The 19,515-nt window shown below is 37.2% G+C and overlaps 2 protein-coding genes across 13 annotated transcripts; one reads left to right on the top strand and one right to left on the bottom strand.

Moving 5' to 3' along the window:
• Positions 1-1,585: 1,585 nt before the first annotated feature.
• Positions 1,586-12,497, bottom strand: LOC131329027 (aromatic aminotransferase ISS1-like). 7 transcript variants are annotated; one of them, XM_058362055.1, is made up of 11 exons: positions 12,112-12,482; positions 11,960-12,051; positions 11,228-11,275; positions 8,981-9,109; positions 8,673-8,732; positions 7,290-7,446; positions 6,961-7,026; positions 6,721-6,827; positions 6,541-6,599; positions 2,759-2,867; positions 1,586-2,304 (listed from the first exon to the last, which is right to left on the bottom strand). In XM_058362055.1, exons 2-11 carry the CDS (start codon positions 12,020-12,022, stop codon positions 1,852-1,854), a joined length of 1,251 nt encoding a protein of 416 aa, XP_058218038.1. In that variant the 5' UTR covers positions 12,023-12,051; positions 12,112-12,482; the 3' UTR covers positions 1,586-1,851. The 7 variants fall into 7 exon arrangements, with proteins under 7 accessions (XP_058218038.1, XP_058218041.1, XP_058218042.1 ...); XM_058362058.1 differs by lacking the exon at positions 8,981-9,109 and having other exon boundaries at positions 12,112-12,492; XM_058362059.1 differs by lacking the exon at positions 6,961-7,026 and having other exon boundaries at positions 6,721-6,761; positions 12,112-12,477.
• Positions 3,673-6,534, top strand: LOC131329029 (uncharacterized). 6 transcript variants are annotated; one of them, XR_009200596.1, is made up of 3 exons: positions 3,673-4,115; positions 4,409-5,043; positions 5,136-6,534. XR_009200596.1 is itself a non-coding variant. In XM_058362063.1 (2 exons), the coding sequence occupies exons 1-2, from the start codon at positions 4,074-4,076 to the stop codon at positions 6,018-6,020; spliced, it is 339 nt and encodes a 112-aa protein (XP_058218046.1). In that variant the 5' UTR covers positions 3,683-4,073; the 3' UTR covers positions 6,021-6,534. The 6 variants fall into 6 exon arrangements, 2 of the variants coding, with proteins under 2 accessions (XP_058218046.1, XP_058218047.1); XR_009200598.1 differs by having other exon boundaries at positions 4,958-5,043; XR_009200597.1 differs by lacking the exon at positions 3,673-4,115 and having other exon boundaries at positions 4,122-5,043; positions 5,136-5,213; positions 5,724-6,534.
• Positions 12,498-19,515: the final 7,018 nt, after the last annotated feature.

Consider the following 19,515-nt stretch of genomic DNA (forward strand, 5'->3'; position numbering starts at 1 on the left):
AAATTTAAATAAAGACAACTTTTAAGTTTAAGTTAAGTTCATAAGAACATAAGGACGCAGGGGAAGCTACTCTTCCCATTGCTACAAACCCAAATAACATACGGACGGGATAAAAAAAAACAATACACGAGCTGTGTTCTGGAAAAATTATTCATCGTTCATGCAAGATATCTCCTCAACCACAAAATTCTGCGGGATCCGTGAATAAGTGTGTGGACTCCAGTGTAAATGTGTGGTAGGTAGGAAGAGAGTTTGGGCTCCGTCACTTGGTGGGCACACTGAATAATCCCTCCGTGTTCAGCGATCTCCACTTGGGAAAATTTTTCAGTGTTAGGTGGCTACCACGTGGTATTCGGTTGACGCATCCGAGCCATCTATTGCGTTTTTGGACAGCTCGGATTTGGAGAGAGAAAGTATTGGGGTGAGAGAAGAGAGAGAGTTTTAATCCGAGCTGTCTGAAAGTGCATTGGACGGTCCGGATGTACCAAACGAGTACCATGTGGAATATACCCACCCGGCACCGAAAAATTATCGCCTACTTAAGTTCTCTTTAGATCCGCAAGTCTTTCCTTAGATCTGGTTCTCAGTGGAGCAAATTTTTGGTTCAGAGTTGTTGATATCTCATGTCGGATCAAGGGATTTCAGTAAAGTTTCCTTTCCTGTTGCAGAACAATGTTCTTCGTCGAATGGCTCAAACTTTTGGTTTTATTAGCGTGCCTAATGGAACCATGGCTATTGTTGATCGTTCGACAAGCTTTACTGGGATCCTCGGGCCCGACCTTCGTTATGCTCCTCTGTGTCTCGGATACAAAGTAACGACAAAAATATCCCTCGATATGTAGTTGCTGGAATGTCGCATGTGCGCGGACAAAAGATGGTGCCATGATTTTTGTGGAGGGATTTGTTCAATACCAGATAATGGCAAAAGAATTCGACTTAGCTCAATGCCTGAAAACACTTCGAGAGTTATTCATAACAACTATCCGTGCAAAGGTGCAGGAGATGGACTACGCATCTGTATGTAAGGATAGAAGGGCATAGGAGAACACGTGGAAGAATTTCTTCGTGAGGTTACAGCTGTGAAGAGAATCGTCATCGTGAACGTTGAGAAATGTGATTACAAAAAGGAACTTGGTGAAAAATGTCTGGGTGGATATGAGAATTTCAAGCCAAGATGGACTCCGGCCATTGAAGCTTTTAAAGCGAGCGGGGAGAAGAGGGGCAAAGCTTTTAGACTAAGCAAGGAAGCAAACTAGGATGGCTATTACATGAAGAACAAAGGGGAGTCAAAGAAGATTCAGCCGATGGACATTTTTAGTATGTCATAGGAATTCCAACTATGTCAAGAATTTTTTTTCCTATATATACATAATAGAAAGGGTTTGGGTTTCATAAAACTGCCCGATTTTGCCGATTGAAGTCAATCAGGTTTTCCATGAAGAAGATTTTATTCAGCATGTTCTATTCGATACAGGTAAGAGAAGAACCCAAATGAAAATCAAGGAAGATTCAGCCGACGGATGAATGGATAAGATTACCGGCTGTAGTTGATTAATGAGCTTAATGAATGGATAAGATTACTGGCTTAGAGACAAGGATTTACCTTCCAGTAGGTGTTGCTAAATGTTACCATACTTAACCCATTGTTTGTTTGTATGGGTGTTAAACATATTCTCATCATAGGCCGATACCTTGAGCTACAGAAAAACAATCTCAACACTTTTGTTGTGCAATATGACCAGAGATGTTGGTTCATTTATAGACCCACTAATTGTAGAACACTAGAAATGAAATAAGACTCCGATCCAAGATCGGAGTACTGCCTTACACTCATAGGGTGATATATCGCAATTACTCTACCGTGCCATCTCGAATGAGTTCTTCCACCCCATTCCTCAGTCTCTTTGCAGCTACTTCGCATTCTTCTTCTCTCAACATTCCAAATGTGATCCTGACATACCCACTCGTGCCGCATGCCGACCCCGGAAGCAGCAGCAGGCCATGTCTCCTAGCAAACCAGCAAACGACTTCAATGTCATCCAGGCAGGTTTCGGGCAGTTTTGCCCATAAGTAAATTGCACCTTCCCCGCCTTTAACCGCTTCCTCCCCTAGAGGCGACAGAGCATCTCTGAGGAGTTCTTTGTTTCTTTCAAGGCTTTTGACTTTTGATTGAACCCACTCGCGCCCGGATTCTAAGCAGTAGAGAGCCACATGCTGTGAAATCATGGACGTGCAGATAGCGACATTGTCTTGAACCTTCAGAAGCTGTGTGAGAAGACCATCTGCCTCCAATGAATAAGCTATCTGCCTCCCCAAGAAAATTTTATTAGAGACCAAATTTTTGGCTGCCAACAATTGTTTTGCAATAAAATAAAACTATTTAAGCATAAAATCCTGTCACATAAATTTCAGATATGAATTTTCAATGTAACTGAAGGAGATAATCTCAAACAAACTCAAACTGATTATTTAGAAAAAGGAAATAAAACCAAAAAATAAGGACTTGCAATCTGTAATGACAACTTTAGCATGCTAACCAACTCCGAAGAAGAATGAGAAGCAGGAGCTTTTCCAGAATTAGATGATACTTTCTGTTCCATGTGAGAAACAAACAATCTTGTGAATGATTTAGCTAAAACTTACGGTATCAAGAAATATGGGATTGCTTGTTGCCAACTTGCCAAGAGCAATAAGTGAACCACTCTCGAGAAGTGGCGATGTTTTTCCTAAAGTTAATGGATTCAACAGGTCTACTCACATATCCAACTCGCCATCCCATCATTCCGTATGCTTTCGAGAAAGAAAAAAGATTAACAACATGACTCCCCTCCACGCATGAATGCTCACAACCATCGTATACAAAGTACCTACAAGCACACAAATCTCATGATCACAGGTCGCAATAATGTAGTTCAAGGATAAATGTACAACTTTCAAGACAATCTCTAAATGCAGTAGAAATTTTTTGCATGTAATTTCGTCTAAATTTGCACTGGCTTGTATGTTAATGTGGACCCAAGACAAGAACTTTCACTAAGTTCATCATCTGATGTTGATGAACGGTTGGAGACCTGAGCATGAGACGTTGATATTTCTCTGCGTACTTATGATCAATGTCCGCTTAAGGAGAAAAGTGCGTGCTTTGTGCCAAGAGTGGTTTTCTTCGGTAATTGTACCAAGAGTGGTTGATAAGTTATATGAGAAAACATTTAGGTTGTGTTGACTCCCATGAAATATCCCCTTTCCATTTTTTTTTGATGAATTCCTTCTGTCCACATGTACTTGTTTTTCCTAGTTTACAGAATTGAACAGCCAAAGTGGATGCAAAGTAGAATGTACTGTGAGCCCTGCATATTATAACCTCTTTATTATTATTATCTGCACATAGCCCTATATTGTTTGCAGATATTGCTTGAAGTTTGAACTTCCCCCGTGATGAAAAAATCTAGTTGATACTGTTAGAGGTTTAAGGATAAGCAGAACTTAAGCCTCAATGTGGGTTCAATTTTGTCAATACAAGATGCCGGGGCACAAGTGATGTGTGCGTTAGTCGATTCACTTATAATACACACAAATAGTGGCAATTGCCAAAGATGTGAAAGTGGAAAAGAGGGGAGAGGGAATTTTTTTCCCTTCATGGCAGTCCTCTATGCAGTTAAATGGGAAATTTGAGAAAACTAAAATGTGAGCAACTGATGTTCACACCAAAAGATGTGTTCCCTTTATAATTGTAAAAGATAAGGTAGGTCATTATCAAGAAATGGCAACGGAATGAACAGAAGATATAGGTGGAGGCTGTGTGAGAAGACATAATAGCCTTAGGGTGTGTTTGGTTGGATGGAGTGAACTTCGGAATATAATTATTATTCCAATGGAATATCTATTCCTGTGTTTGGTTCACAAATAAATGATGGAATGACTATTCCAAGGAGAATAACTATTCCCCCAAATGAGAGAATAGGGATTCCATTAAAAAAAGAGAGGAATTGTTATTCCATTCCTATTCTTATTTTGTCGGGAAGAAGACTCTGCCTCATCTCTCTCTCTCGCTTCTCACTCCTCCAACAAAAAAGATGATCTCAGCTTTCCTCTCTCGTCTGATCGATCGATCTTCAGTGAGTATTCTTCTCTCTCTCTCTCTCTCTCTCAAGTTGCTATTTGATTTTCTAGAGTTTGGTAGTTGACTTGATCCATAGTTTGATAATGGATTTGAACTTCTTTGAATCAAACGATTTGTATCTGTGTTTAGCGATTCAACCAACTGATTCGTATCTTGTGTTTCATTTGCATATATGGCTTCGTGAATATGATTTTCTAGGGTTTAGGATTTGATGATTGCTCCATAGTTTGATAGAAAGGTAAATTGGATATTTTGTGTTGTTGATTCCTTGTAAATTTTGTGTTTCAGCTTGGATTTCTTTGGTGATATTCTAATAGCCAGTTTGGGAACTGACACTATGGTATAGGATAGCATAGTGTATGAGAAGCATGCCTGGTTGCAGGATTGGTTTAGTAGGGATGGGATTCTTCCAATCCTAGGACAAAATTTGGCTTGAAATTAATTCCAACCCCCATTTTTAGAATGGGCATTGGGGTATGTGCTTGTACAAGAGTATAATTGAAATGATGATATTTCTCATTTGCCATGTACCCGCCCCGCCCCCCTCCATTGTGTTTGTGCTAGATTTGTGCATACAAGCAGCTAAACCAGTACGATGTGTATGGTTTATTTTAGAACTATTGTACTATGTGTGATGCTGAACAATTCGTATCGTTAGCCAGTTGCTAGTGGTCAGCATTGATTGATAGGTTTTAACCTGTTTTCATGCACAACGGTCAATAGATTTTTTTCCTCATCTGTCATTAATTGATTATGTTGCTTTATATTTTGATAGGTTTTAACCTGTTTTCATGCACTGATTGATATAGGTTTTAACTGCATGAGTGCATGTTGTAGGCTGGTTGCATGTATTAGGCTCTGAATCCAGTGTGCTTGAACCCGTAAATGAAAGATTGTGGTTCAGTTTCTGTACTTGTAGTCAGGTATTGGTTTAGATCACCATTTGCTAACTGTGAAATTGATTTTAGTCTTGTAACTATTTGAGGAAGGCTTTCACAGACTATTGATATTGTAGACTGCAAGAGAGAAATGAGGTGAAATCCCAAAGATAACAAAGTGCCTTATAATCTAGTTCTTGAACTGGACAGATTTGGTAACACATTTACACATTCCTACTCTCTAAATTGATGCCCTTTCTGCAGGAGCAGTTCTATTCTTTATGCCATTGGTTTCTAAATTGATGCCCTTTCTGCAGTGGCAGATTGCATTTGTGTTTTACAAGAACAATAGAAGGCTTGCCGTGCTTTTAATTTGCTGTTTGTTAGTTGCAACTTCATCCGGTTGCTAGTTCTGGTTCCATGCATTCAGATTTTAGCTAGTAGGTTTGTACCGGACTCGCCAATTCGACTAGGAGCTGTTAATACAGGAGTTGGGGTCATCCTATACATTAGTTATGTACGTGCGCAGCATCACAAATATTGTAGTTGTGCCTCTTGACATTATGTTTGCTGTTTCTTAGTTGCAATTTTATTCGTATGCTAGTTTCACAAGTTTGTCCCTTACATTCATATTCTTAGGAAGTAAAAAACCAGTAGTTCAACCCATCCCTACTGGATTTTTGCGTAGCACTGAAGAGTTTCTATCTTATTTCATGTTGATTCAGAGCCATCAGGATGCAGCTAATTGGAGGAATAGGAGTTTCCCACACTTTGACATGCTGAAGATTGAAGAAGCAACTAATAAGTTCAGTCAAGCTCTTGGTGTCGATCTTGATATTGCTCGAAAGAGGGACCAAATAAATGACAGGCTTCGGAAGCTTTCAAAGATATCTGTGCTTCAACGCCATAAAGCCTTGCTTGCTATAGCTCATGATCAGGCGATGACTGCTTGTTTCTTTACCTTGAAAGACGAGGAGAAAAAAGTTTTTGTGAAGACTTTGCTTATGGGAGATTTGGAGTGAACTACTTGGTGTATTTATTTTAATTTGATTTTTTTTTCAAGAAGATACATTGGATTTTAAAATTGAAGTGTTGGGAATTCTCATATTTTAGCACCTTCTAGTAGATTTGAATTAGTAACACCTTCTATGTGATATTTTATTGTTGGGAGATGTGCATAATTTAGCTTAATTTATCAATTTTCATTCCATTGAGATGTGATTCTAGCATACCAAACACAGGAATTGGAAAGTGAATGATCAATCCCGTCCCAATTCCTATCCATAACCAAACATGAGAATGGGAATCCTCATTCCAGTTCCAATTCCTCCAATTCTATTCCATTCTTAATTCCATTCCAATTTGCATTCCATTCAATCCAACCAAACGCATCCTTAGTCTTGTAGATGATGCAGCAGCAGAGATCAATAGAAAGGAAGTTTCCATATTTCCAGTTAAAGTTATGGGTGCAGGTTTTGCAGTATCTTGAATTCAATAATTCATCAATGGCCATATTTAAGGGACTGATGATAATGTACTCACTCGTATGCATTATCTACAAGAAGCCAAGAGCCAGCCCTTCTGCAGATTTCTGAAATTCTCTAATTAAAACAAGCACAGACTAGTTACAGTAATGTAAGGCAATAAATAAGAGAAAGTTATGAAGGTTGAGAGAGGGAGAGGGAGAGGGAGAGGGAGAGGGAGAGAGAGAGAGAGAGAGACCTTGAGCAGAGGCTCTGGAATGCAGATCCCTGATGGATTTCCTGGATTTACAATAGAAACAAGCTTTGGCACTGGTTTAGTGTCTGAAAGAGTGTTCTCTAACCATTCTACAAGAAAATTCCAACCCAATTCGTTTGGTTAGGCTACATCATTTTTTCAAGAGAAAATAAGGAAAAACCAGAAGAGCATACAAGTGCATGTGCACTACGAAGTGATCCTACCTTACAAAGTAACCCTAACCTGAAAAGACAATAAATGTTCTCTGTGCCAAAAAGCTTTTTAGTATCCTATCCACTTCTTTTAGTTCTGAGAGAACAGAGGAGGAGGAAGATCGTGAATCTCATGTGTTTATAATATTGTCAATGGAAGACCAATGTTCTTCTTACGGTCAGAGATTTTACTTTCATTTTGTATCTCCCCCAGTCTCTTAGCAATCTAAAGACAGGAAAACTCCAAGAAATTCTAAACTCATGAGCGGGTAAAGTGCAATAGGGAGAGGGGCGTAGAGGACGGACAGGGTGCTTAACAAAAGGCTTGACAATAAGTAATATCAGCTCATCTCATCAAACCTGCATCAGGGAGAAGTGTCATGGGATCACTGGGACCCACCAGTATGTTATTGATGCCTGTCATCTTGAAGGACATATATGCATTGAAGAAGTATGGTGCAAACAGTACAACAGAGTCTGCAACGTCGCATAGTGAAAGCACAAGATTTAGAAATCCCTGTCAATTGAAAATCCAATCAAAACCTGCACGAAGTGGGAAACAGTCGCAGAGAGAGCGGGGAAGAAAAAGGGAAACTTTTGGCCAAAAGATCAATGATAGATACATAGATCTGATTCCTTCGTCATAACCTTTATTACATCATTATCAGAAGCGCTTAAAGGGATTGGAAATAAAGACAAATTCCATGTGATGAAAGTTAAGAACAGCTTATGTTACTTTTCATTTAGATACATACAGAGTCCTAGTGAATGCTCACTAACAAGTGAGGGAACACGTACCATGAAATTGCTTCTCTTAATTGTGGTTTATCCAGCCATGCATATCAGTGCAAATTGCAGACTAGGCAATGTTTAATATGCTCCTTCATAATCATATGGATTTTGAGATTAACAACGAGCACTAGGAGAAAAAGAAAAGATGAACACATATTGGAGAAATACAGGTGGTGAATACTTGGGGATTCAAGTGAGGGGAAGTCCCTAGCTAAATGACAGGTAAGTATTCAACTACCAGTCCATCCCCCCAGTTTTGGTGAGCTCAGCCGCATGATGGAAATCTATCCGGTTAATTTTGAATGCCTTCTTCTCTCAAATTCATATTCAGATACACAGAAATTCTTAAAATTATTAGGGTATGCATTAGAAATGCCACACAACAACTTCACCTTTTCTGTACTCGCTTCGTACAAACATTACTTTCTTCCAATCCCATCGCAAGTTTGAATTTCAATTATGTGAGTAAACAGATACCATCCCAAAGTCTCTACTAACCTATCGAAAAGAAATGCTCTAGCTAGATCATTATGTCACGTGCTTTTCTACCAGTTGTTGCAAAGTTCGAATGTCCTACACCAATCATATGCAACTTGCCACAATTTCATTAATCTGATGCGAAGGGAACTCAGCTTTCCTATTTGACAACTGCACAGGATGTTTGTTTCTATCTCATGATATTAAAGTTCAATAACAGATCCAAAATAACCTTGAGCTATTGGAAAAAGTGCCACATATTATAATTCAGGATTTCCTGATGTAACCACAAAGATCTACCCCAATGATCGATGCAATCTATCACAGAAACAGAAGAGCAGATTTAATCATCAGCAAAACCAATTATGGGGTACTTATCCAAGAACCAGCCAAAAAGTAATTATAGACCAACACAAAATTCTGAAGATATTCATACGTCATTGTTAAGGACTGAGAGGAAGTAGCACCTCATACCTGGTTTGAACCAGCTGTAACCATGACAGAGGATTTTGATAGCTTATTCTCCTGGCTCAGCTGTGAATTTAAAACTTGTAAGGAAGAAGAACAAGAAGAAGAAGTAAACTAATTGGAACAGATTACACATCTTGAATAGGACCCTATCAGATGTATCCCCAACACATTGGTTGGTGATCAATGTCCCTACTCCACCAAAGAGATCAAATGCCATAGCAGGGAAAATGGAAACTGTGCCAATTCGGGTTTCTCTGCGATCGGCCAAGGAAATTCTACACTTAAACTACATGTTGCCTTCGAAAGATTACCTTATGTAGTAAAGCCTCTCTGAGTTCAGGAAGACCTTCATGAGTTCCATATCGACTAGTTGAAATTTCCAATGCTACGTGTTTGACCCTATCAAGAGCTTGCTCAGGTGGTTGCCAATAAACTGCCCCCTAAATCACAATGTCACTAATAGATGAGATACACCCTCATATTTTTTTTTTCTTGTGGTAAGTAAAGTTTATTTCACCAAAAGTGCAGAGAGCTACAAAAAAAACCACAGAGGCATTCCTCTGGCCACCCAATACAAAGGAAAAAATACCACCCCTCTCAAACTACACCCTCATTACCGGCAGATAACCATTGTAAATGGTAGAAAACAAGACTTCAATGGTTCGAAAAATATTTGGAGAACTTATTACCTTGTTCGTAAGCAGAGAATCATTAGATGACTTGGATGATTATACATTATAATGTTCTAGCATAGGATGTGAAGTTACTTAAGTTCTACTTTAAAATCTTTGCAACATGCTTGGATGACAAGTAGAGTGTAGTAGTGTACAACATCCAAGCACGGAGGGTGATTTTGGTTTTATTGAGGCAAAAATTACTTGGCTACAAATCATGGACCATATTCAAGTAGTCACTACCATGAAAATGCTACCTAAATTTTCTTTATCTATGTGATATAAACCTGAGAGTCCGCATATATGTCTGAGGTTGGGCTCCGAATTAGACACAAAATTCCATTGGTTTCAAATTCCAACGGTTAAGGCCCAATACTGAACGATGGAAGTATGTGCATGCATTCAAATAAGTAGGTTGATGGGTCTATTCGAAAAATTTGGCGTTTTGTCAGAACATCACAAAACATTTGCATCCCAAATAAGACATTTACAAGATGCCACTTTTCTTTTCTGCTCTTTGTTTTGCCAGTTCTGTGGATGAATTACAAAGCTCTCATTTTGGTAGTAGGTCTGACTGTCCCATAATCCAGGGTTGAATTCGTATTGCTGACTGGATAAGTCTTATTGACCTTACATTTCAATTTTCTAGGCACCTTATATCATTAATCCCCAAAATTCTTTCAGAAAACAGAGCATCTTTCATTTATTTCAGTAATCATCTCCTTCTTGGACTATATTCATTGTAAGTAATAGTCCAATGTACCATTTGTTTCTATGTTTCTATTCAAAACCATAGTTCAGCAACTCAACATGAGTTTTATTTGCCCCCTCCATCATTAAACCTTTTGCAGAGTATTATGAATCTCACCAAAGCGAGGCATGAAGTGCTACTTAAATGTCCTAATGGAACTTATCTTTCATGCAATGTGTATGCTTACGTGTGCATTGATTCATTGAACAAGCAAAGAAAGAAAAAATAAATTAACCTAATGCATCCTATCCCAATTCCTAGCTCACCTTATCTCAGACCTAGAAAACCCTCTCTCAAGCTGGCCTATATAGAATAAAACAGTGTTCTAAAAGGCGGCCGCCTAGGCTAATTAGTCCCCACGTAGGCGCTAGGCGGTGGTCCGACGCCTAGACCAGACAGCCGACTAGTCTGGTGCCTAGTTCCCGCCTAGGTGCTAGGCGGCTGACTAGTCGGCACCTAGGCGCCCGTTTTCCACCCGACTAGCGCCTAGCGATTTTTAGAACATTGGAATAAAAAACCTATCCTTGTAATCCAACTCATCGATGTTTAAATCTTTTACTCTTGAGAGAATATTTTGACATTTTTTTTACCAACAAATAGAGTTTTTACAAGTTTAACAAGAGTAACAAGAAATTCATGGAAGTGACATAAGGATCAAACATAAAGAAAATAAAGAAACCAAACCGAGCTTTAAGTCTCAATCAATTGGGGTCAGCTACATGAATCCGTTTTCTCCATTGTGCTTTGTTGAGAGCATCATGTTCCTTGATATTCGAAAAACTTAAGCCCGTTCGAACTACTGCCTCTAAGGTCAATTTTGGTTTACCCCTCTTCTTAGTGGTATGATCTACCATCACCATTTCACTCCTCTTTTAACTACCGCATTGACTGTTTCATGATAGACATGTCCGAAGAAACCTTAAACAATTTCTCGTGTCTTTTGTCTGTGCTTTTATGCAAAGTTTTTGTTTCTAACTCTACCTCACAAAGTCTTAACACACATCCATGCCAATGTTTCCATTGCAGCCGTACTTATCACACTCATCTCACTAGCTTCTTGTTTCTTAGATGACATCAATAAAAAAATTCTCTTTGTTGCTGACCACAAAATAAAGTAAAGAAGGAAATGTGACCTGGCCCAGAGGCACTGCATCCTTAGCACTCTTACTCAACTCTGCTAACTGCAGAATCACCCAAAAATATTCAATCAAATCACGTAAACATCCACGAATGGAGAACAAAACCAACAAATTTAAGCATTTATTTTCCAACAAGAAATACAAAAAACCCGAGAAAAGATAACTCTAAGTAGCACGAAGCAGTGGCGGGAGCGGGAGAGCGAAGAGACCTAGAAGCTTCCAACTAAGGTTGGGAGCGTATATAGATTATATATAAATACTTGTATAAAAATCTTTAAATATTCAACCATTAAAGTAAGAAGAAGAGAAATGAAAATGCCAAAACTGTTTTTGTTGTGCTTAGTGCATAAAAAAATTGTACCATGTGCAATGTACAAGACTTTTATGCATTGGAGTTTTGGCACCAATAAAAACAGTTTTAGCATTATCACTCCCCAAAAAGAATACTTACTGAGAATTTTCCCGAAGTTAAAGGATCTTAAAACTTTAATTACTGGAAATTAAATATTCTTCCTCAAATTAAATATTCTTCCTCAAACTCTTTGACCGATATGATTTTCACATTTTTAGTTTTACAATGGCATAACTTCCTAAAAGTTTGCCCGTAACGGCCGGATAAGCTCCCATTTTGGAAGCGCACCCATCTGCTACCAAGAGATAACTGCATATAAAACATTGAAGCCAAAAAGTAAAAAACCCAAATCCTATATCCCGAAAATCGGATACCTTAACCATGACTGGAACATCGGTGTCTAGCGCCCTAGCTGCGAGCCTTCCGTACGAACCCATGAGACTTTTCCTTTCCTTTGTTACTCCACAAAAAAAAAACCAAGAAAAGGAGCAAAAAATCGTACCAGATCAAAAAAAAAAGAAAAGAGAGAGTAAAAAATCGTACTACTCCCATTTTCGTCCTCAACACCTCCGTACGCATATTCCTGCCTCGCGAAGCACTAGATAATTCTTCCTCCTCCACCACCACGGCACCACGACCGCCACAAACAGAAAAAAGCTCCCCCCCCCCCCCACAGCTTACTTCCACGGCGGGGGGGTTTCATCATGTGCGACGCATCCCACGAGTGGTTTTCCCACGATTTCTGTACTGAAATTGCGATCCAAACGAGCGTAATGGTCGTACTCGTACCAGTCGACTACAGTGAAAATCGGCTGCCTGGGCCTACGATCATGCCGTGGAAGCGCTGCACTGGATCGTAACTTCCGAAGACGAGTGGGTCCGTGGTTTTACTGATGTTGTTAACATGGAGGACAGTGCAAAGGCCTTAGATCGCGGTGATAATTTCCGACCCCACGCGATAACCTACCACGAAATTAGTAGGTTGGTCAGCTATTTTTAACACATTACAGGCACATGATAACATAAAAAGCTACACAGGTTGAGTTAGAGATGAACGAATTTCAATATGAACACGAGATGACACGACACGAATACGATACGAGATGAGAATTTATGAAAGGACAAAAAAATATGATACGAATCCGACACAAAATTAACGGATCAAGATCGACTATTTTTAACATAAAATACGAATATAATAATACAAAAAACTAAATAGATCTGATAAAGGTCAAAAAAATTCTGATGTGAAATGACACGACACAATGACGATGCCCACACCTACATTTAATACTAACAGATTTGGTGTAAGCTCTGAATGGGCCATGAAATGCTAGGTCGAAGCCCCAAGCCCATTCTGGCAAAGAAAGGATTGGAGACATATTACGTCGGTGGAGAACCTGACCCGACCCAACCCAACCCAATATCTGATGGCTTTCAGTGTCACAACTCACAAGCATGGTGCGAGACTCCGAGGGACACATTCTATCTACAACCCATAATTTACTCCATGCAACCTATTTATCTATACCATTAAACATGAGTGCAATTTTGTTCACTCTTTTAAAAGAGGTCTCACCCGTGCAATACACTTTTTGGTAAACATGATATCACTTTGTGGTGGGATCTACACCATTTCAACCAATAGAAAGAATGATAATGTTCATCATTTTAAGTGGAGAGTGAACAAAACTCAACATCGTGCAAAGCTGCAATATAGAAAATCATGATGTGAAAGAGTAACAATTCCCGTTCACGCTAATGAATAGGGGGTGTGAATAAGTAATTGATTGTGAGTTATAAGTTGTTTACACTAATCAATAAGTTATTAATTAATGTACAACAAGATGCGATTTTGATTGTAAAAGCATCCGCAGTAGAATAACCAAAAGTCAATAATTAAAAGTTGTCACATTATTTTTTGGTTATTCATTTAAGGGGTTGCTAAAGTTAGCAATGTAGATGTCCATAATGATACAATCAAAATTGAATAATCAAAACTTGCCACATCACCTTTTCAACTTATAAAAATCTAAAAATTGTGACACAGAAAACAATTTTTTAAAAATAGTTTTCAAACTAATAAAAACAAGTTATTAGAAAAAGAGAAAACAGTTTTTTGAAAACTTTGATTTAAAAAAGGGAAAATGACGGCCAAGGACATGTTTTGATAATTAATACCCGTCAAGGACATTTTCAGCATTAACAATTGTTCTTAGCATGTCCTTGGAGGGTAACAATTTTTGGGAAAAAGAAAAAAAAACATTTTTTTGAATAATTTTTTTTAAAAAAGAATAGTTTTTGAAAAAAAATAGTTTATTTCAAAATAGTTTTAATAAAAAATGAAAAGTCTAAACACACATATAAATAGGGTACATATTCTACATAGATTTTTTTGTGGGGCCCACCTCGGGTCCCACACAAATGATTCAAGGTGTTCATTAAATTAAAAACATTTTTCCCGCTAAAAATCAGGTCAATCCAATATTTATAGATGTTTGATCCAATCATTTAACTATTTATTATCCAAAAATCGAAGTGAAAAATTGGATGATTGGATCGAACATCTATAAGTATTGGATTGAAATGATTTTTTGCGAGAGCCTTTGAAAATATTTTACATTTAATGAATGACTTGGATCGTTTGAGGGGGGCCTGAGGTGGGCCCCACAAAAATATGTGTAAAATATGTACCTATTTATATGTGTGGGTAGCAGCGTTGAATAAAAAAATAGTTTTCACAAGGAAAAAAAACTGCTTTTAAAAGTATTTTTCTTAAAAACATGTTAAAAATAGAAGAGAGAGAAGGTTTTTGTGTAATGATGATGTATTTGATTGATGAAATGTGTAGACAACTAAATTTGGTTATTGACAAATGATTGCTAGTTTTGATTATCCAATGGTCAAAATTTGATGAGTTGCTAAGAGGTTACTAAGTTTAGTTATTCCAATGTGAGCTCTTTTGTGAGCAAATATTGTTAATCTTAGCAATTTTTTGATTTTGATTATACCATTGTGGATGCTCTAAGTGGAACAATGCTCTAAGTTGTAAATTAGTGTGAACAAGATATTAAAATGTCAAAATTTATTGAATAATGTCATAATGTGAATAACATGCTTAAATGCCAAAACTTGTTGATTACTACTTAGTGTGAACGACATACAATTTTGACACAAATTAATCATCAGTGTGAACATCTTATGTACTGTTTGACCTCACAAGAGATACTGGATCGTTTTGGCTAGATTCCTGTAAAAGTGTACAAGATAATGTTTCATGCATTTGACGGTTAATTTGCGACCTCATAAAATCTTGGGTCGTTAATAGTAACACCAGATCACATTTTCTGATAAAACTAGGGGCGTCACTAAAATGAACTAACGGCCCGTTTGGATGAAGAATTTGATTTTGGGTGGATATAGAAAAATGGTGGATTTGATGGTAGATATAGAATAAGAGGTGATATGTAAGAAGGTGAACCCACCTCTTAAGAATGGTGGATTGTTAATTCAGTGTTTGGACGGTTTTTAAGGAGGGAGATATGGAAGGTGGATACGAGGAGATAAATTGTTAAATGACTTAATTGCCCCCAAGTTATTATTTTAATGGATGAATTGGATTAATTTTATTACAACTAGAATAAATAGATATTTACCATTAGTTGTGGGATAAAATAAATTCATTTTATGTTACAAATATTTAAACTTATTATTTATTAGGAAAAAATATTATTTTCTGTCACGATCCAAAATCGAAGGGTAAAAAAAAATTGTGACATGGCCAGTGATTAAAAATCACCTCAGGCCTTGATATCACGCAACCAAATTTATATTTACTTAGAAACTCCCAGGTCCATAAAATATATTACAATCAGAGCTATCTAGCGCATACCAAATACAAACTTTGTCTCACAACTCTAAAATTGCATTATTGTGGCTCGCACATACAAATGCCACTTATTAATACTCTTTCTTTTATTTAGCCATATATATCCACTGCAATCTTTCACATGCATCGAGTAACCCTTCTTTATTCTTGATTCCCTGAAAGGGTTTCATGAAACACAAAACCAATTCAGTAAGTTACGATATACTAAGGCCACATAATAAACATGGGATTAAGTAGAATAAAAACATAGCATAATAATCCATCAGCTTGCAAAATCGTAAGAGATAGAACTATCATATTCCAGTTGCAATCACCACAAGTGAGACAAAGAGAAATATATCAATCATTATTGTAATCATCATATTATCATCTTAACCATCATATTGACCATCATCTTGGCCATCATCTAGGGCGGTAATCCGGTAGCCCGGGGAGCGACCCCAGCAAAACAATGGAATTGATATCAATCCAATGGATACCCGGTCGTATCCTTTCCACAATCCATAGGCGTCAATTCAAACATAGCTCATCAGAGCTCTTCGCCCAGATGTTACACCAATATCCATTAAACTTCCTTTTAAGAAAATCAATCCTATGTCTTTTTATAAAAATCTTTTTCTTTTCACAATTATACTTATATAATTTATTTTTATTTAACATAAGATTTTAATAAAACAATCACAAACAAGTTTTAGAAAAATAATATGTACCCAGAGTATATTCGTAACTCACCTCGACAGTGAAGCACACAATTTATCGTGCGCACAACTGCTTAATTATCGAAACCGAGGAGAGATAAAGAGTGTTGCCGAAGCGGCGTGCTCTTTCCGGGGTTGTGTTGGAAATGTGGTGTTTATTTTGGTGGTGTAGCCGTGCGTGCAAGTGTGTGCTTGTGCCTTTTGTGTGTTGTGGTGTGTGTGGAATGAGATTGGAAGGAATGGGCATGCCTATTTTTAGGTGTATGACAAGAGTCTAGAATTATCCTAGAGTATCTAGCAAATCTTATCTAATCTACCAAATCTTATCAAAACAAATCTTTCATTATCTAGTAATATCTCATAACATCTAATAAAATCTAAACAAATCTAGGAATATCCAATAATACCTAGATAAAATCTAAAAAAAAAATCCAACTATATCTCTTGAGTATCTGATCTGATTCTTTCCGGATTATTCCTTACCATTGCGAGAGCATGTACCGCATTGTTAACAAGGTAGAGTTTAATAAAAATTGTCATCTAGAGAAAGAAAATAATACCCTAATCTTTAACAAATCCTGAATCATGATCGATATACTCCTTAAATCCTAACGGTAAGCAGCCCACTAAAAGTTAGCTCGTTTTTTTTTCTAATTCTTTTTAGCGTCTTATTTATTTATAAAAGTCAGGGTGTTACATTTTCAAAAAAAAAAAAAAAACGCAAGTGAAAAGTGATTTATTAATATTATTTTAATTTGTGCACTCTTGAATCATTGGATGGATTGCTCTAATTCTTCGTGCACCATTTTCTCTAGCAAGTGGCACTAGGTGTTCCACTTTTTAAAAAAAGAAAGTTTTAGAAAGGAAGGGAATTTCAAGCTCAAAAATCATGTGTTTACGCAAATAATTTTCCTACCAATATGAATTTTGTTTGATAGATCTTATTGAGATCTTTTAAATGGTGCAAAAAAAAATTAAAAAATATATTTTTATTTTTATTATATTTGAATTACCTTTTTTTTTGAAAAATGAGGTTTAAAAAAAAATGGAACGGGGGTCTACACCGGATTATAAACCTTCCTTGATTACATCGACAGTCTCTCTTCTGGATTAAAAAGAAGGAAAAGAAAAAGAAAAAACAAAACTCTCTCTTCTATCACACAGTACATCGCCGTCTCTCTCTCTCTCTCTCTCTCTCTCTCTCTCTCTCTCTCTCTCTCTCTCTCTAACCACACAGATTCACTCCAGTCTTGATCTCCCTCCGAACCCCATATCGATCTCACTCATAGATTCCGGCGAGTCCAGATTCCAGCGAGATTTGCACATTCCGGCCATTTGTCGATGAAAATCAGGTAACTGCCCTTATGTTTTCTTGTAGAAATCAGTTGGGTCTGTGTTGTGTATTATGGTAGAAATCATTGGAGCTCCTCCATAGTTGTGATTGGCGTTAATGGATGAGAAATCGTAGGGGCAGTTCAGTAATCTACCAACCCCGCATAACCATCGACAGGGGTACCCCTGCCGTTCATAATCCGCCCGCATCAACCCGCAGGTGGATATATAATCCAAAGTCACCTCTAATCCGGCTTTCCTTTTTGCTAGCCAAAGACCGAAGAAGAGGAAGGGTGGGATTTGCAATCCGGCTGCATTGTATATCCAGGGGCTAATCTTCCATCCAAACAGCCTGTAAGAGAAAACAATGGATTGGTTTCCTCCCCTTTTCGCCAACAGATCGGCGCATGCATTGTGATCGGATCCGGTCAACTTGGCTTCGGATCAGTTTGATCCATTTAGTGCATCCGAGCCATTAAAAGTGTTTTGGACATCTCAGATTTAAAGGAAGTGTTTTTGTTTCTTTAAAAAAAAAAAAAAAAGGACCCCAAAAAAAGGAAGTGTTTTTGTTCCCAACCATTCATTATTTTCCCTTCATTGGACTTGATCTTGACTTTTACTCCAAATTATGGTACCCCTACCCAAGAAATTTGCTTAAGAAGGACCCCAAAAATCCGTACAGTATTCATTTAGCCCGTCAAATTCAAAGAATTACTTATAAAAGCACAACACACAAAAAGTACACGAAAAGTGGTCTTTAAATTTTTGTAATAATGCCTTATTTTTTAAATTCTATCGTATTAAGTCTAATTATTTTGTTTTGTAAAGTTTGACTCTTTTTTTTTTTATTACTACTATTTTGCTTAGAAAATGCTTAAAGGACAACATTTTTAAAGTTAGCCTTCAGTAAATTAATGTAAGCGCCAAAATTTGAATCTACAACCCCTTTTTACTTCAAAGTTCATACAGCCCAATAAAATTTTTGACAACTTTGTGTAATGACTAAAGTTGTCCTAATTTTATCCATCATCTTCATCTTCCTCCTCATCTCTTCTCCCTCCTTTCGCCAGCTAAAGCTCCACCGCCCCGCATCAAAACCCAAAGCAACCAGAGGTCGACGATATTAACATCCGAAGATATTAATAAATTTTTTTTTTTTTGGGTTTTCTTTGTCTCTTTGGTGACGTCAGTTTTAGCGAATAATGTTGAGATAAACTTTCAAAATTTGTCAAATGATTCTTGGTGATGTACCTGCAGCTCTAATTAAGCAAAAGTGATGGGAAAAGTGTAAAAAAGGTATGCGGGCTCATTTGGCTTTGAAAGTGGAATTTTTTTGTCTTTTAAAAAAAATTTGCATTTGTTAATTTTGTGTTTAACTTTTATGACTTATTGATTCGTTTCGGCAAAAAGAATCAGAAAAGTAATTTTTTTTTATTGAAACTCATTAATTTTTTTTTTCAAAAAGACAAGAATAAGTAAAAAAAAACTGACTTATTGACTTATTTTTGTCTTTATTCAAAAAATTATGAGTTTCAATCAAATTTTTTTACTTTTTTGATTTCTCTCATCTAGACGAATCAATACCTCACAAAAGTTTGACGCAAAACAAATAAATGCAAATTTTTTTTGAATAAGAAAAAAAAATAAATCACTCGACTTCTTAATCCGAACTTACCTGGAATGTTTTCGCGAAGGTCCCCACAGACACGGCACTCCATTCCTCACATGTTATGGCAAAAAGATAAAATGCTTTGAAAAAAGCACAAATGTCCATTGCACCCCCTTATTAAAGGAAAATTTCTGAAGCAAGGGCATTATTCATTCATTGTTGGCGAATATACAGTGCATTTGGATGTGAGGGCTTGTCCTTATATTCGTACAAGAGAATAACTTTTTTTATGTACCGAGGATTCGTAAAAAATATCTTAATCATTGATTACCGATATAGACGGGTAAGATTGTGCGAAGCCGTAAATAAGTAATTATCTTCTTCGTACGAAGTTTAGGTTAT

The sequence above is a fragment of the Rhododendron vialii genome, chromosome 6a (assembly GCF_030253575.1).
Source record: "Rhododendron vialii isolate Sample 1 chromosome 6a, ASM3025357v1".
NCBI classification, from domain to species: domain Eukaryota; kingdom Viridiplantae; phylum Streptophyta; class Magnoliopsida; order Ericales; family Ericaceae; genus Rhododendron; species Rhododendron vialii.